This window comes from Physella acuta, unplaced genomic scaffold, assembly GCF_028476545.2.
Source record: "Physella acuta isolate Inbredline_101_S28 unplaced genomic scaffold, ASM2847654v3 ptg000902l, whole genome shotgun sequence".
In the NCBI taxonomy this organism is placed as follows: Eukaryota; Metazoa; Mollusca; class Gastropoda; family Physidae; genus Physella; species Physella acuta.
Window position 1 is genome coordinate 167,115 of NW_026732419.1, and position 17,026 is coordinate 184,140.

The following is a 17,026-nucleotide window of genomic DNA, read 5'->3' on the forward strand; positions in this document are numbered from 1 at the left end:
TCAAGAAGAGTAACCTCTCATAAGACATGCTTTCATGTACTTATTCTTAAAAAAAAACAAAAAAAAAAAAAAAAACACTAGGAAATAATATACCGTTTGATTGTCATGTTACAAATACAAATTACCACTTTCTCCTGATCCTGCAAACTAAAAAAATTAGAAAAATGTCTTCATCTTTCTAAATAAAAGCTAGAGTACCTTTCCTTTAACTTATGACCAATTACGTATTTAAAGATTATTCTTAACCTTATGAACTAATTAAATATTAAGATACATTTTCTTTACCTTCTAAACGGGTGTAGGACAAAAGGCCGACATGGACAAAAGGCCGACAGCCAAAAGGCTGACAGGACATAAGGCCGACAGCCACAAGGGCAGACAGTCATAAGGCCGACAGACCATAAGGCCGACAGACCATAAGAGTCTCGTCTTAACTATAAATTAAGAGACAGTTCCTTTACCTTAAGACTAACTTAAAATGAAGAGGTTTTTCTTTACCGTATGACTATCTTAAAATTATGTGGCTTTGCTTTACCTCATGACTGACTACAAATAAAGCCAGACACCTTATGACCAACTAAAAAGTGACCAACCTTTTTAACGTTTGACCAACTGTCACCTTTGTTAACCTTTGGATACATTATCAAAGCAGACTTGTAGTAGCCGGAATAAATAGACACATTTCCTTTAGCATAACAACTTTCTGTTAAAGTTGGTTACTTAATAGGCATTATTGATGTAAAATTACAAGTTTTGAATAAATTAAAACAAGGACTACTAATGAATTTTGTGAGATAAAAGGTAGGGTGAAATATTTTAGACAATAATTCGAACTGTTAAAATCGAAACAGATTTTGGTTACTCTTTCCAAAAGATGTTAGGAATGTTATCTAAGAAATGAACTTGAATTATCATTATTTGAGAAGCTAACATTTTTCTATGAAGGAAATATTGATGTCATTAATTAACGTACCTATAATAATCAATACAAAAAAAGCTCCTTAACTTTTCCACGTTTTTAAATTTTCAAGGGAAACAACCTTTAACCCAGTTTCCCATTATCTTCAAAAAATAAAAAGATATTTAATAATTACAGAACTAATTGAAAATCATTGTTTATCATCATGTTACACAACAGTTATTATTGATTGTTTGTTTACTCTGCAGAATTTATTGACTTTGGGCTTCCTATTTGACTCCAGCTTAACTAGAAAACCTTTAACAGATGTGAATATACATTTCTTTTAGAAATGGTAATCGTGCTTAATTTATTTGATTGATATCACTCGCTAATTCTTTTGTTAGTTCTAGAGCCGGACCCCTGACATACAACAACATCTTCTCTCAAATTAGCATTACTGTTTAAATTTAACACTCCACACCTCATCAATAAAAAAAAAAAAAAAATAGAGCCTTTCCTAAAAAAAAAAAAAATAAAAAAAAAAATAGAGCCTTTCCTAGCCTTCTATTATTTTTTATCAGGGGTCGACAAGGTTGCCGACCCCTGTTCTATATCAATAAAAGCATCTATTAGATAGGGTACTCGCAGGGGTGATCAGAAAGATGCGCAACTGGGGAAAAAGCGCAACCAGAAAAAAAAAAAACGAAAACAGAAAAAAGCGCACACCGAAAAATGCGCACATAAAAAAATGCGCAAAGATAAATTTTGGCAAAAAGGCCTATATGGACTAGATGACACATTTATACATGATTTTTATGGCTGCTGTGAGAGGGTCGTGTTTGCCCTGACGCATATAACTCTATATTCAGTTATCCAAAATGAGATTCCGTAAACCACGTAAACATAGACATCACAAATAAAACCAAGCTCAGATATGTTTGCCCTCGATTGCTTCAAGCTCTACCTCTGAACCTCCTCCGTTCCCCACTAACGTTGAGCCAAATGTTTAATTAATTACACCTATCAAAAGAAATAGGCCGCTAAAATCCAAATGAGATTTAATAACTATAATTAAAGCAAACAAGTTTGTAATTTCCATATTAAATTTGACCCCATGATACTCAAATTTAGTGGCTCTTTACTTTTGAAAATACTTCTAATACATTTATATATATATATATATATATATATATATATAAAGCAAAGTGGTCGGGTGCCCGATAGGGCACTTCCCGGCGCCGCAGGCGCGTCAAATTTGGCACGATGGTGCTTTGGGGCAATAGAACACGAGGGCCGGTGACGGTTGGCCGAAAAGTCTACGGAGAAGGGGTCAAAACTGACCTCGACTGACCGGCGCCTTATATGGGCTATATTAAGAAAAAAAAATTCCTCCGACGACCCCCCTTGAAATTTTGTGAGGTGGTAGGAGAACGCCTTGGGGTGTCACAAAAAACTCGGCATATCTCGGAAAAATCGGGAAGTGGGTCAAAACTGACCAGTCGTATTTCCCTATATAATCTTTGTATTTTATGGGAAAAACAGAGGGTCATTTCAAAACAGATTTTAGGGCACTTACCCTCTTTACATCTCGCTAATTTTCGGCATGTTTATAGGTAAATGGCTTGGCCGTACGGCTGACCTGTCAGTTTCACTCAAAGCCCTCGACGAGGGCTAACAAGTGACCGCGAGTGAAATTCTCTTTATATGAGCTCTATTACGGAAAAAAATTTCCTCCGACGACCCCCCTTGATATTTTGTGAGGTGGTAGGAGAAAGCCTTGGGGTGTCAAAAAAAACTCGGCATATCTCGGAAAAATCGGGAAGTGGGTCAAAACTGACCAGTTGTATTTCCCTATATAATCTTTGTATTTTATTGGAAAAACAGAGGGTCATTTCAACGCAGGCTTTAGGGTACTTAAACTCAGTATATCTGGCTAAATTTTTGCATACTCTTAGGTCAATGGCTTGACCTTTAGGGAAAACTGTCGGTTTCACTCAAAGCCCTCGACGAGGGCTAAAATGTGACCGCGAGTGAAATTCTCTTTATATGAGCTCTATTACGAAAAAAAATTTCCTCCGACGACCCCCCTTGAAATTTTGTGAGGTGGTAGGAGAACGCCTTGGGGTGTCACAAAAAACTCGCCATGTCCGGGAAAAATCGGGAAAGGGGTCAAAACTGACCAGTCGTATTTCCCTATATAATCTTTGTATTTTATGGGAAAAACAGAGGGTCATTTCAACGCAGGCTTTGGGTACTTAAACTCAGTATATCTGGCTAAATTTTTGCATACTCTTAGGTCAATGGCTTGACCTTTAGGGAAATTTGTCGGTTTCACTCAAAGCCCTCGACGAGGGCTAAAAAGTGACCGCGAGTGAAATTCTCTTTATATGAGCTCTATTACGAAAAAAAATTTCCTCCGACGACCCCCCTTGAAATTTTGTGAGGTGGTAGGAGAACACCTTGGGGTGTCACAAAAAACTCGGCATATCTGGGAAAACTTCGTAAAGCGGTCAAAACTGACCAGTTGTATTTCCCTATATAATCTTTGTATTTTATTGGAAAAACAGAGGGTCATTTCAACGCAGGCTTTAGGGTACTTAAACTCAGTATATCTGGCTAAATTTTTGCATACTCTTAGGTCAATGGCTTGACCTTTAGGGAAAACTGTCGGTTTCACTCAAAGCCCTCGACGAAGGCTAAAAAGTGACCGCGAGTGAAATTCTCTTTATATGAGCTCTATTACGAAAAAAAATTTCCTCCGACGACCCCCCTTGAAATTTTGTGAGGTGGTAGGAGAACGCCTTGGGGTGTCACAAAAAACTCGGCATATCTGGGAAAACTTCGTAAAGCGGTCAAAACTGACCAGTTGTATTTCCCTATATAATCTTTGTATTTTATTGGAAAAACAGAGGGTCATTTCAACGCAGGCTTTAGGGTACTTAAACTCAGTATATCTGGCTAAATTTTTGCATACTCTTAGGTCAATGGCTTGACCTTTAGGGAAAACTGTCGGTTTCACTCAAAGCCCTCGACGAGGGCTAAAATGTGACCGCGAGTGAAATTCTCTTTATATGAGCTCTATTACGAAAAAAAATTTCCTCCGACGACCCCCCTTGATATTTTGTGAGGTGGTAGGAGAACGCCTTGGGGTGTCACAAAAAACTCGGCATATCTGGGAAAACTTCGTAAAGGGGTCAAAACTGACCAGTCGTATTTCCCTATATAATCTTTGTATTTTATGGAAAAAAACAGGGTAATTTCAACACAATTTTTACGTTACTTAACCTCTGTACATCATGCTAATGTTTTGCATACACTTCTATAGATGACTAGGCCTTATGGAAAAACTGTTGGTCAGACTCAAAGCCCTCGACCAGTGCTAAAAGATGACCGCGAGTGAAATTCTCCTTATATGAGATATATATAAATAATTTGACGATCGATCCCGTTAATATTATTTGAGGTCGTAGACCGACCCTGGAGGGTAACAAAAAAACTTTAATCCCGTCGGAAAAAGCTATTGTAGTCGTTAAATATGTTTATATATCGTATTTTCTTATATAAGCATAGTAACTGTTTGTTTAAAAAAAAAGTAAACACAGAGATACGTCATTCGGTTAATTTCCAAGGGAGGTAACCTTTTTAAATAATTATTTTTCAAATAATTGTATACTATTTTAAACAGAAACAGAAAACGACAAAGTATAGCATTTGTTTTAGATAAAAATAAGTTATTAATTAAGCTACGTATCATAATTAAATAAAAAATTAATTTTAAAAGTCAATGTAATATAAATTATGAGATATACTGTTCATGGAACCTCTGTAGTTCTATTTCCATCTTAGTTATAAATTGCGTACTTTCGAACACTTTCTCTAAAAGCTTATGTTAAAGAGCATAGGCCTACAACATCTTCTCTAAAATTAGCATTACTGTTTACATTTAAGCACTCCACGCCTCATCCATCACCTAATAATTACTATTCAAATTATCAAATGTTTTTGAAAACCTAAGCGAAGCTAGGCAGAATGCCTAGTATATATATATATATATATATATATATATATATATATATATATATATATATATATATATATATATATATATATATATATATATATATATATATATATATATATATATATATATATATATATATATATATATATATATATGAATATACTATTTCTAAAAGTAATAACCTTTAAATTAAAGTAATTAAAGCTAAGTATGTACCTTTTTTGAGTGCAGCATTTTCTTTAATTTTAAATCCTAAAATAAATTATGAAGAGCGGGTGCTATATAAATCTTTATCCACCGGTTGTCGCTCAATAAACAGGTTGTAAAACTAATTGCTGTTGCTAGTGTTGTTCCGGTTGTAGGAATAGGTGCTGGTTATAGAACTAAAAAGCCGTATACATAGAATTTGTGAGTTGCCACTTTACCCAAAAAGTTCTGCTGTAAAAGAGACTAATAATTACTTCAAAGATTCATATCCTCGTAATGCAGTCGAAGAACAAATAAGTGTTGTCGGGAAATCATTCACAGATTTTTTTAGATCAGTACAAGGCAACATTCGACAGCTTAAAATAAATTAAAAAACTGAAACTGGAATTGAACACTCTTTAAGGAAGCTTAGACTACATCCATTTATATTAATATTATATTATTTGATTAGGATTAGATATATAAATTAGATTTTTTATTTTAAATAAATAACTTTAGAAATTAAATATTTATTTATAAAAAAAAACACATGTTTCTCACAAAAAGTATTAAAGTATTTTAGCAAACTCTGCTATGATATAATTAGTCGTCAAATAATATAACTATATTATGTATCTTTTTTGTATATATAACCAGTCCACTTTAGAAGCAAATAATTTTCTTTTCTTTACGGACATCACCAGCTCAGGAGGAGTTTCCCATTAGCCACCAAGCCTGAATACAGCATACCTAGACTAACTGGCTTGAGTATCGGCTTGATTACCGTGGGGCTGGGCCTGGTGCCCAAGCTTCTGTCAGCTGTCCGTATACTCTCTACTCCACCTATGCTTACTGAGTGTTTTTATCCTGTTTAAAGTTGTTTTTCTTTACAGTAGATCTACAATATACAACATATTGTATGAGTTTTGAAAATGAAATAATATAATTATTAATATTGTGCATGGAACTGAAGAGCCGCATCCTGACGGCAAAAGAGCCGCATGCGGCTCGCGAGTCGCAGGTTGCCGACCCCTGATCTAGGCCAATCCAACCCGGTGGATAAATAGGTATCTTATGGATTTTGCATTGTATGTGTAACAATAAAAAAATATTGTCTGCGTTTTTTTTGAGGAAAATATGTACATAGTCTACTGCAAATCTGACGAGCCAAAATAAATGTTTTTAAAAATTGGTTGATGTTTTGTTCCTAGAGTTCTAAAAAATCCAGTTGGCAATACTTATTTAAGTAAAAATCTCAAACAACAACTTAGATTGCTTAGATCTATAAAAAAAAAAATCTTAGCCCTTTCCCCTCAAATCTTAATTTTATTAATATCAAATGTGACCTCCCTTTGTTGAATGGCTATGTCGTGTGAAGGAGAAAAAAAAAACCTGGAAATGTCAGAAGTAACATGACTAATGAGTTCTTGCCGGGACCTAACTAGCTCTCCCGACCAGGATGTCTCGCCAGGAACTTAATTAACGGACCGGCCAGACTCACTCGACGTGTGACACGGCTGCCAGATTTTTGAATGCTTCATTAAAACTTGATGCTATCTTTGGCTCCACGCGGATACTGCTGGCAGTCTTTTCATTTGATTAAAATTCAAAAGTTGTAAAGTATTGTTGTTTGAACTGCTGCTGTTGTTATTTTTTTAATGCTTTGAAGCCTACGTCTATGGGCGATAGTGATCTTACATCATTTATAGAAATGATAAAGTCATTATAAATATATATGAAGGGCTCAGTGGAAAAAGTACTTAAGTGTATTTTGAGAGTTTTGAGAAAAATGAGTGCAAAGTTTTTAAATTGCTATTGAAATACCAAAACAGCTGATGCAGAGTATTCAAATTAAATGACTTCGGTACTTTTTCCATGGCCCAAATTTACAGGGATGGTTAAGAGGACGTAGTCAAATAATATACTGGTCTTAACTCATTTTTGAAAAAATGTAACTTAAGTACTTTTTCCACTGAGCCCTTCATATATGTGTATATGTCTGTGTATAAATAAATAATTATATATATATATATATATATATATATATATATATATATATATATATATATATATATATATATATATATATATATATATGTGTGTGTGTGTGTATGTGTGTGTGTGTGTGTGTGTGTGTAAATCCATAAATAGGTCTATATATTAAACAACAAGCAAATCGGTGAAATAACCCACCACTTAGCTTTTATTGTAGACAAATTATACAGACTTCCACTATGTTTAGCAATGTGTGTTGAAAGTGCGTGTGGAGGAGGGAGGGGGGGGGGGTGGTTCACGTTATAAAAAATAACAGAATGGTAAAAAAAAAAGTCGGCTATTGATGTTAGTCTACCTCTCCACTAGTGTATATCTACCTCATCAACAACCTCTGATAATAATACTGCAGATTTATAAACGAACCCACCCAAATAACACCAGCCCCTCCTTCCCATCACTACATTCACTCAATGGTCGAAGTTCCACTTATACATCCTACTGTAAACCATCTAAAATTATTTGCCTTGACCATGGGCAGATAAGCAACAATGAAACAGGTAAATTAATGAGGAAAAAAAAGCGACACATTTTAAACAATTTCATTTGTTTTACATCTTTAAAATGTAATTTCATCCTTCTTTTTTGATCATCGTGTATTATTTTCTTTAAGCCTGACAGACACGCCACCATTGCAACCCTTCCTACTAGATTGTGATTTCGTTAAAAGAGCTACACGATTATAGCCCTAAGGTATCCTTATGGAAGCAGTCAGACATAGTTACAAGACTATAGATATGGGCCTTAAGGGGCGTCCATAAATGACGTCACACTCGTAGTGGGGAGGGGGGTACGTAATTTTGTGACGGTGTGTGACGAGGGGGAGGGGGGGGCTCAGATGGTGCGACGTCACACTTTTGCATTATTAAAAAAATGTTAGAAAACGAATTTTAGACGTTATTTCGCGTTTTAGAAAACTCTTTTAATAAATTGCAATAGGAATTGATTTAATACTCTATTTTGACAGAGTTCAAACAAGATTTTGGAAAAATATCGATGTTTTAAGAAAAATGCAACTGCAATTTTGAGGGGGGGGGGTCTTGGGCTGAGGTGTGACGTCATTTTAGGGGAGGGTCTGACTTTTTCGTGACGATGTGTGACGGAGGGAATGGGGGGGGGGGAAGGTAAAAATTGTCAAAAAAGCTTGACGTCATTTATGGTCATGGGTGACCCCTTATTAAAAGACATAGCTACAACATTTTAAACATCGGTGTTATTTAAACACACCTCTACAACATTCGTATTATCGGACTTCATTTAAACACACATCTACAACATTCCCAACATTGGCTATTTTAAAACACAAAGCTATAACATCGGCCGAGTTAAAACAAATAACTACAACACCCATGACATCGGCCTTATTAATGAAAATGGATAGAAAAAAACAGCCACACAAAAAACGGGTTTTCGTTTGTTCTAATTTTAGCCAATATACTCTCGCTACTATACTATACGTCTTATCCAAAACAACTCATCCCATTTTCTCTAATGACTTCTTGGGTTTAACCCCTAACCTTTTAAGTCTTTCGACACAAAAGATTTATCGAATTGTTTTCATCCCTCCGAACGAAGAGAGCCATATTCTAAATGATTCTCAGTCGACTATTTAAAGCCCGGCTGCTAGCGGCCTTTCGTTCACTGTAACCCTCCTGGGATCATTCATTCCCTCAAATAGAAGTCTATCTATTGATTTCTATGTCCTCGATGTAATGATTTAATTATTCCCACAACCAAACAGAATCTCTATACAACCACAGAGACGGGGGGGGGGGAGGTTTGGTTGTGGCTGGTAAAGTCAACAAATCCCGCAATCCTCCCCCCCCCCCTTTACGATGATAAGCGTTTAAAGTTTCAACAATGGCGTCATGGCGCGCAGAACATGATCAAACGTCGCTTAGCGTGACCACACTTTGGGGCTCGCTCAGCCCCATTTCGGTGTTTTGTTTCAAGATTCTCGCCTATAATAAAGCAGGCTGAGCACTACACTCTATGCATACCAGTGTTTCTTTCAAACATTTGACTCCGGAGGGAAAAAAGGGGGGGGGGGGGCGGACACATGTATTTTGTATATACATGATCTTTCTTTTGGGGAGAGGGTGTTTGCTGTAAATCATGGATGGGGGTGCGGGGGGGGGGGGGAGCGAATAGATGCACACTGAATAATACTCGTTTTTTTTTAAAATATAGATTTAATAATATACATAAACAATTTGTAAACGTATGACCTGTGTGATTATTTTGAAACTAAATACGTATAAGCGTAGTAAACATAACAGAATTTTTCTTTGCGATTTAAAAACAAGTTTAGATAAATTTGCACTTTCTACATTTAGCCTACTTCTCTTTTATCAAAGTAGTTTTTTTTTTCTATTACTTCTGATCATGCTTTTCCTTTTACCACTTGCCAAGTCTGCGAACAGAATCTTCAATGTAAAACCACGGCTGATTTCATTTAGCAGACTTCAAATCGGGTATTTGTTGACGATGGCGAAAATAGAATAAATACGGCTGACGGCTGACCTACATTGAAACATGATGTTTAGTATTTTATATATCAGTGTCCTATTTCAACTGGAATTCAAATTACCCGATGGTAAAAGGACACAATAGTTATAAACATACTGGACTAAAGTAAACTACTTCAAGCACTACACAAGTAATTTTCGCTTCAAATAGACTCAACGTTTTATTATTTTCAAAGGCTGGTAACTCTACCCCAAAAAAACCCAGAGTTAACAGATTTCAATAAACAACTCATGTAGAAAAATCCTTATTTTTCAACAGACTTGGAATAATGAGGGATAGAGGGAGTCACGTGACAGAGGTTACGGTGGACATGGCTAGATGAGGCGGTCAGCTGAGGGGAGGAAAATGCGATGGTTGGACGGCAGCGTACATGCCCTGGCGTGGACGGCCGTGCTGTTTCTACAGAGTAGGACGTCACTGGTTGTAGGGGACAAGAGTTATCCTCCTGAGTTGATGACGCACACCAAACGTTTTACTAAGTAAGTTTTTATCTTGGGTTTTCTTGATATGCTTTAGTTTTAATAATGGACTTCTGTGCAGAGGCGTAGCGAGGGAGGGGGGGGGGGGGGGCGGGAGGGGTGCGGACCGCACCGGGTGACACCATTTAAGGGTGTGACACCAAGGCAAAAAATAGCAAATTATATAGAGAAAAATGATAATTCCACTTAATTAAGTGATTAATTCGAGTGTTAAATAGTCTTTTAAGAGGTGGAAATAGAAAGTTTGAGGGGGGGGGGGGTGCAAATCGAAAATTGAAAGTTTGTCCCCGGGAAGGGTCGCTACGCCTTTGGGAGGGGGGGATAACACCATTAAGTGCCGCACCGGGTGACACCCGACCTCGCTGCGCCACTGCTTCTGAATATGTTATAGTTTTAATAATGGGCTTCTGTGTATGGTATAGTTTTAATGTTGTGCTTCTGTGTATGGTATAGTTTTAATGTTGGAATTCTGTGTATGGTATAGTTTTAATGTTGGAATTCTGTGTATGGTATAGTTTTAATGTTGGAATTCTGTGTATGGTATAGTTTTAATGCTGGAATTCTGTGTATGGTATAGTTTTAATGCTGGAATTCTGTGTATGGTATAGTTTTAATGTTGGGCTTCTGTAGTCCAGTTAAAATGTTGGTTTTTGTAATCGGTCTAGTTGATGATATACGTTTGCAATATTTTATATCTTTAGATGACGTAAGAAAATTGTTTATTCCAAAAACTCTAAAGTTTACCGAACAACCCAACACATTAACAGTTAATGATGTCTAAATAACATAAAAAGTTGGTGATCGTCCTCGTTTTTGTTCGTTATAAGTGGTTACATGATATAAGCCCACATTGTCTAAACAAGCCCACCTATTGATCACGACAAGCCCCTTACTGTGACGCTACGTTCCATGAGTGAGGTCCCGCTGTGTTTTATCTCTCTCCCTGTTAGAACTTGACAATTACGTTTGTGGTTTTACATTCGTCATCTTGTGTGTGTGTGTGTTTATGTGTGTCTGCGTAACTGTTCGACTATCTGCCAGCCTGTCATCTTTTTTGTGTGTTTGTGTGCGTGTGTGTTTCTGTGTGTGTGTGTGTGCGTGTGTGTTTGTGTGCGTGTGTGTGTGTTTGTGTGCGTGTGTGTGTGTTTGTGTGTGTGTATGTGTGTCTGTAACTGTTCGTCTGTCTGCCCGCCTGCCATCTTTTTTGTGTGTTTGTGTGCGTGTGTGTTTCTGTGTGTGTGTGTGCGCGTGTGCGTGTGTGTGTGTGTGTTTGTGTGCGTGTGTGTGTGTTTGTGTGTGTGTGTGTATGTGTGTCTGTAACTGTTTGTCTGCCTGCCAGCCTGCCAGCCTGCCATCTAACTCTCCGTTTTTGTACAAAGAGTTAGATAAACACGAGCTTTGTGTTGATATTTTATTGTTTCCCAAATTCTCTACAAACTTACCAGAGTTTCTTTCAGGCAGTTCAGGCATCTTTTCTGGGGAAGGGGAGGGTGGCACCTGAAATTTTAGTCCATCCCGAGATATCAAGCACCCCTTAAACACCCCCCCCCCCCCACCACACTGGGGGAAAAATGTCTGAAACAGACTTACCACTACAAACAATGTTTTATATCAACATTTCAATTCAAAGTTAAAAAGAACACTCGTGTTTTTCCAAACTTAATATGAATTCTAACCTTACATGCTCAATTATTGAATAGATTCAAATTTTTTCGATTACATGTCAATTAGATACAACAGAGAAAAAAATTATTTGTAAAAAAAAAAAACATTTTAAAAAATCTAGAGAGCCGAAAAAAAAACAGGCCAAAATAAGCCCAATTTTCATCATTATCTAGAATTCTGACGGCCTAATGGAAGGAAAAGATGATTTTAAAAAACCTTTCGGTTATTTGAAAATAATTTTGCCCCCTTTCATCATTTAAGATACAAGCTGTAAAACAGAATGTGGATAAGATTAAAAGATTTAAAACACAAACATTTCATCCTGGTATTATTAAAAAGAAAGTAGCTTTAAAGAAAATAAAGCCAATACATTAAATACCTTGATGCATTATTGAATGTGAGTTTCCGCTTTCATCTTCGTAAACTAAGACACACAGGTCTTGTTGCTGGGTGACATCACACACATACAATATGTTGCTGTTACTGACAGACAACAGATACATACGATAAGTTGCTGTTACTGAGAGATGACAGATAACACACACATACAATATGTAGCCGTTATTGGCAGACAACAGACACATACAATAAGTTGCTGTTACTGGCAGACCTCACACACATACAATCAGGCGTGGCTGAACTTCTTGCCTGACTCAACACTTCACGTAATTTTAAACGTCACGTGTCTATCACGTGCCGATGTAACAAGACATCTGTCTAGCACACCCGAGTTGTCTGCCATAAAACGTTGTTAGCTCTCTCTTCAAGCTCTTTGTTTACAATGTTTGTTCACTACATACGTGCAATATATATATATATATATATGTATATATATATATATATATATATATATATATATATATATATATATATATATATATCTATATATATATTTACACACACACACACATATATATATATATATATATATATATATATATATATATATATATATATATATATATATATATATATATGTATGTATGGCCTATGTACGTGAATAAGGCTTCGAAAATAAACCTAGTCCTAGATGCGCAATTTGAGGCTACAATGGTTGGGTCATCTGGCCATGTAATTAGGTTATCTATTTTAAGGTATTGAAAGATCAATTTCCATTGGTGAAACAGAGCACGTGATGTGACACGACGTGAGCCCGCGTGAGACAAAAAGATGTAAAGGATTCCTAATGTTTGATGGGCATGTTATACATGTGCTACGGTACGGTGTGGTCTAGTGGTAGAGCGCTAGACTTGTATCACGAAAAACTCGAGTTCGAATCCGGGTTCATGTTAGAAGAACGTCCATGAGTCCACCCAGCTTTGATGGGTACCTAGCTCATGTTAGGGAAAATAAAAATGGCAAAGCATATTGCTGACCATACTCTCCCTTCTTATGCCGAGGTCACAGAAACAGGTGAACTCTACTTCACTTAGCCCATGGACCGTCAGGTTCGATAAGGGAACTAAACTTGTGATACATCAAATGTTGATGTAGTTGCATCCTTGTTAGGCTGGACGAGGAGTTCTCTTCACTCTACCGGTGTTGGTATTTACACTTGCTAAAATATTCATTCTAATTATCTCAAGTACTAGTGGTTTTAAAACCATTGCACTATTTGGATGAATGTGATATAGGATGTGATGTTAATTTTGTCAATACTTCGTTGTTTTTTGTACAACAAGAATAGAGAGAAGGACAAACAAAACTTTGGTTTTGTATATACCAAGACAGTTTTTACACTCAGTTCATCTGCCCCAATGGATAGCAAGGTCTAAAGATGAAGCTTTATCTATTAATGTACAGTAAACAGTAAGCCTACTTTATCAAGCTCTGTTTTAATTCACACTAAACAGTAAAACCACTTTATCAAGCTCTGTTTTTAAATAAGAAAATGTGGTACAACTTTTAAAAAATATTAATTTGAAGTGTATCAGTTAACTGACGTTATTTCTGTATTTTCTATGGTTTTTTTCGTGATATTTTGAGAAGTAAACAATAGTTTGCGAAAACAAATACTGAGGAAGGGAAAAGCTAAGAATTTATTTTTTGCGAGATTATCTCTAACGCACCCATTCCCTTCCACCTCTAAAACAAAACAAAAGAGTAATCTGGTCGCCAAAATAGCATCCACCTTAATTCTCTCCCTTTCCCCAAGTCTGTCATAGACCCTTGATCTATCTTTCTCTCTCCCCCCCCCCCCCCCATCCCCCTCCTCCCATAGACATTCTCTCACAGATTACACCAAAACAACAAAAATACAATTAAACCACTGGCATTATCTGAGCACAATCAACATTCAAACATGTCCAAACAAAACAACCCAACCCAGATCATGTGACAACAACAGGCTCCATAATTAATGTGTTTACACACCCATCACACCCCCCTCTCTCCGCACACATTCCCCCCCCCCCACAGTTGATTATTTCACTACAACAGTTTACAAGTAGACCCAGTCATTAACGTAATGAAGAAACAAAAAAACTCCCATTTTTTTCCCGTATTCCCGCAATGCCGCGGACAACTGTAGGAATCATTTCTCAACACACACACACACACACACACCGGCAGACAGTTGACAACCCCTCCACGATCACACCCCCACCCCCACCCCCCCCCCCCCCCCCCCCCCACTTTATACAATACACGGGAGTGGACAGACCGGACCCATCAAACGTTGAAAGCGCCGGTCTGGTCGTGGTTGCGTCATTGGCGTTCTGTTAATCCGTGGATTAAGACGACGGGGAGAAACAAAAACACGGATTAAAATTTTTGTTTTTAATTCAATCTCAGCTCCGTGTTTGGATGAACCGAACCAGACAAACAAAAAAATTGATAGTTGATTTTGTTGTCGGAATTTTGTTTGGTGTTTTATTATTTTGGTTCTGCTCGAAGTAAACAAAAGAATAATTATTTCAGTAGGATTCCTTTCACCAAACGCTCGTGTTAAAGTTTATTGTAAAGCCGTGTTTAAGTTTTAAAATGTGAGCTTTTCAACCTTGAGATGGTATTTCATGATGTGGCGTTTACAACTTTGTGCAATCTGAACAAGTGTTGATTGTACTTAATTCACAACCCTTCGGGATTTAGTGATGATGTAATTTCAAACAGTCGGTTGGCTTTGTGTGAGAGAAAATTCTCCATGAGGCAAACAGAGGTGCTAGAGTAAGTCGTTCGATTTTCTTTTTTCTTTTGTGTCACTGTAGAATTCATATCTTCATCCTTCTATTAATTATACAAGTTATTAGAATTGAGATAAAAACTAACTAACCTGGGCACACTATTATTATTTTAAATGTTGTCTACTTTTTATTTTTAGATATGTAATGTTTTTACTTTGCATGTTGTGTTAACTGTAAGGAACTGTACTTGACGTGATGTTACAAGCTGTGTACAGAATTACAACGTTTTGTTTTTGACAGAAAACTGAAAAGTCATTTTTTTTTCTCATCGTCAAAAACTGATACAACTTCTTTAAAATGAAAAATCGTTTTACATTTAATACTGCGCAAAAGATTTGGCAAAGCTGAACATTAGAAATAATTGAAAGTTTGTTTCAAATATTGTGTTTCTTTTTTTTTAAATGTAGTTTAAAGTGTCCATGTTACATTCTCCCGAGAGCTCAAACCTACAAACTCCAGGTTAAGATTGCTCCATGGTACGAACTACCAGCTAACGTTGTCCCAAATTACAAACTACCGACAAACAGTAACAAGTTACGAACCCCCGGCTATTATTTGTTTCATGATACGAACTGCCATCTAACATTGTCTCATGCTACGACCTTTCGCCCAATTGCTCCGTTACGAACTACCGACTAATTGCTCAGCTACGAATCCCCGGCTATTGGTTGTTCCATGTTACGAACTTACGATGTCTCATGCTACGAACGCCAGACAGACATTGCTCCAAGTTTCGAACTACCTATCAAAGGTTGCTCCCAGTAACTTCCGAGGAACATGAGCTAAGCTACCAGCATTTAGTCGTGTAGGGGATTTACACAAATACAAGTGGTGTCTTGTTGGTGTTGTGTTGGTGTCATGTTGGTGTTATGTGGTGTCATTTTCATGTTGTGTGGTGTTGTGTTGTGTGTTATCGTATTGGTGGTGTATTGTTGATGTTGTGTGGTGTCATGTTGGTGTTATCATGTTAATGTATGTGGTGTCTTGTTGGTGTTATTTGGTGTCATTTTCATGTTGTGTGGTGTTGTGTTGTGTGTTGTCATGTTGGTGTTGTGTGTTGTCATGTTGGTGTTGTGTGTTGTCATGTTAGTGTAATGTGGTGTCATACTGGTGTTGTTTGTGTGCGTTTACGTGTTTTATATGCCTTTTTTGTATTGTGCATTTGTGTGAATGTGACGTTTAATTATAGCATATCTTGTTAAATAGATTACCCGAGATTTTCTCATAATTAATGTTTTGGAAGAGATTGTAAAACAAATAATCTCAGCTTCAAGTAACACATATTAGTCAAGTCAATTAACTCGCACCCAAAAATAGACCGTTTGACATATTCATTTGTGTTACGTACGCATTCATAGCTATTGCGCTTTGATGAAATCAAAAGAACTTACCACCAACAAATTAAGATAATTATTGTGTTGCACCGCAATAATATGTTAATTGATTGGCGTGCTGCCCAGCACACCGCTGAGTACCCTCGCTAATGAATTGTTTCAGATCTAGTGCCAGCTTATGATTTTTAAAAAGCCACTCGTTAAATATCACCACACGGTCACGTGACAACAACATGGCTGCCATTTGATCAAGGAGAGTAGCGTTACATTTTGTAAACACGTTGTTATTGCGTAATAGATGAAATACTCGTTTTTGTGTGGAGAGTAAATCTACGTTTTGTTTATACAATAAACAGCAAAGAAACTTGTAGTTGTATGATATGGATTCTATCAAATATTGTTTTGAATCTGACGGTCGTTCGGTGCTGGGAATAGACGATTCTGTATTCACTTGACCTTGACCTGTTTACTGTCTCTGAAACTAAACGAAGTTTGTTATTTCCGGTGATGGCGCCCTCTGTGATGTCCAGCGTCAAGTCCAGCGGCCCTTTTATTTCCCATGGCAACGCCGGCTTCCGCAAGTCCAATTAATAACGAAAGGTCATTTTTAGGTCATTTGAATAACAGAACGTGACGACGCGTGAGATAATGCGAAACTCAATCCCTGAAACTGAAAG

At 36.8% G+C, this 17,026-nt stretch overlaps 1 protein-coding gene across 2 annotated transcripts in view; it reads left to right on the forward strand.

The window, feature by feature from the left end:
- The window catches only part of LOC131953042 (uncharacterized), a 57,969-nt gene that overhangs the window by 5,682 nt on the left and 35,261 nt on the right, over positions 1-17,026 (forward strand). The window contains exon 2 of one of the 2 annotated variants that reach the window (XM_059316027.1): positions 9,948-10,168. In XM_059316027.1, coding sequence (XP_059172010.1) covers positions 10,008-10,168 — 161 coding nt within the window. In that variant the 5' untranslated portion in view covers positions 9,948-10,007. Of the gene's footprint in view, positions 1-9,947; positions 10,169-14,814; positions 14,999-17,026 lie in introns of those variants that run through there. The other variant, XM_059316030.1, reaches the window with a different exon arrangement.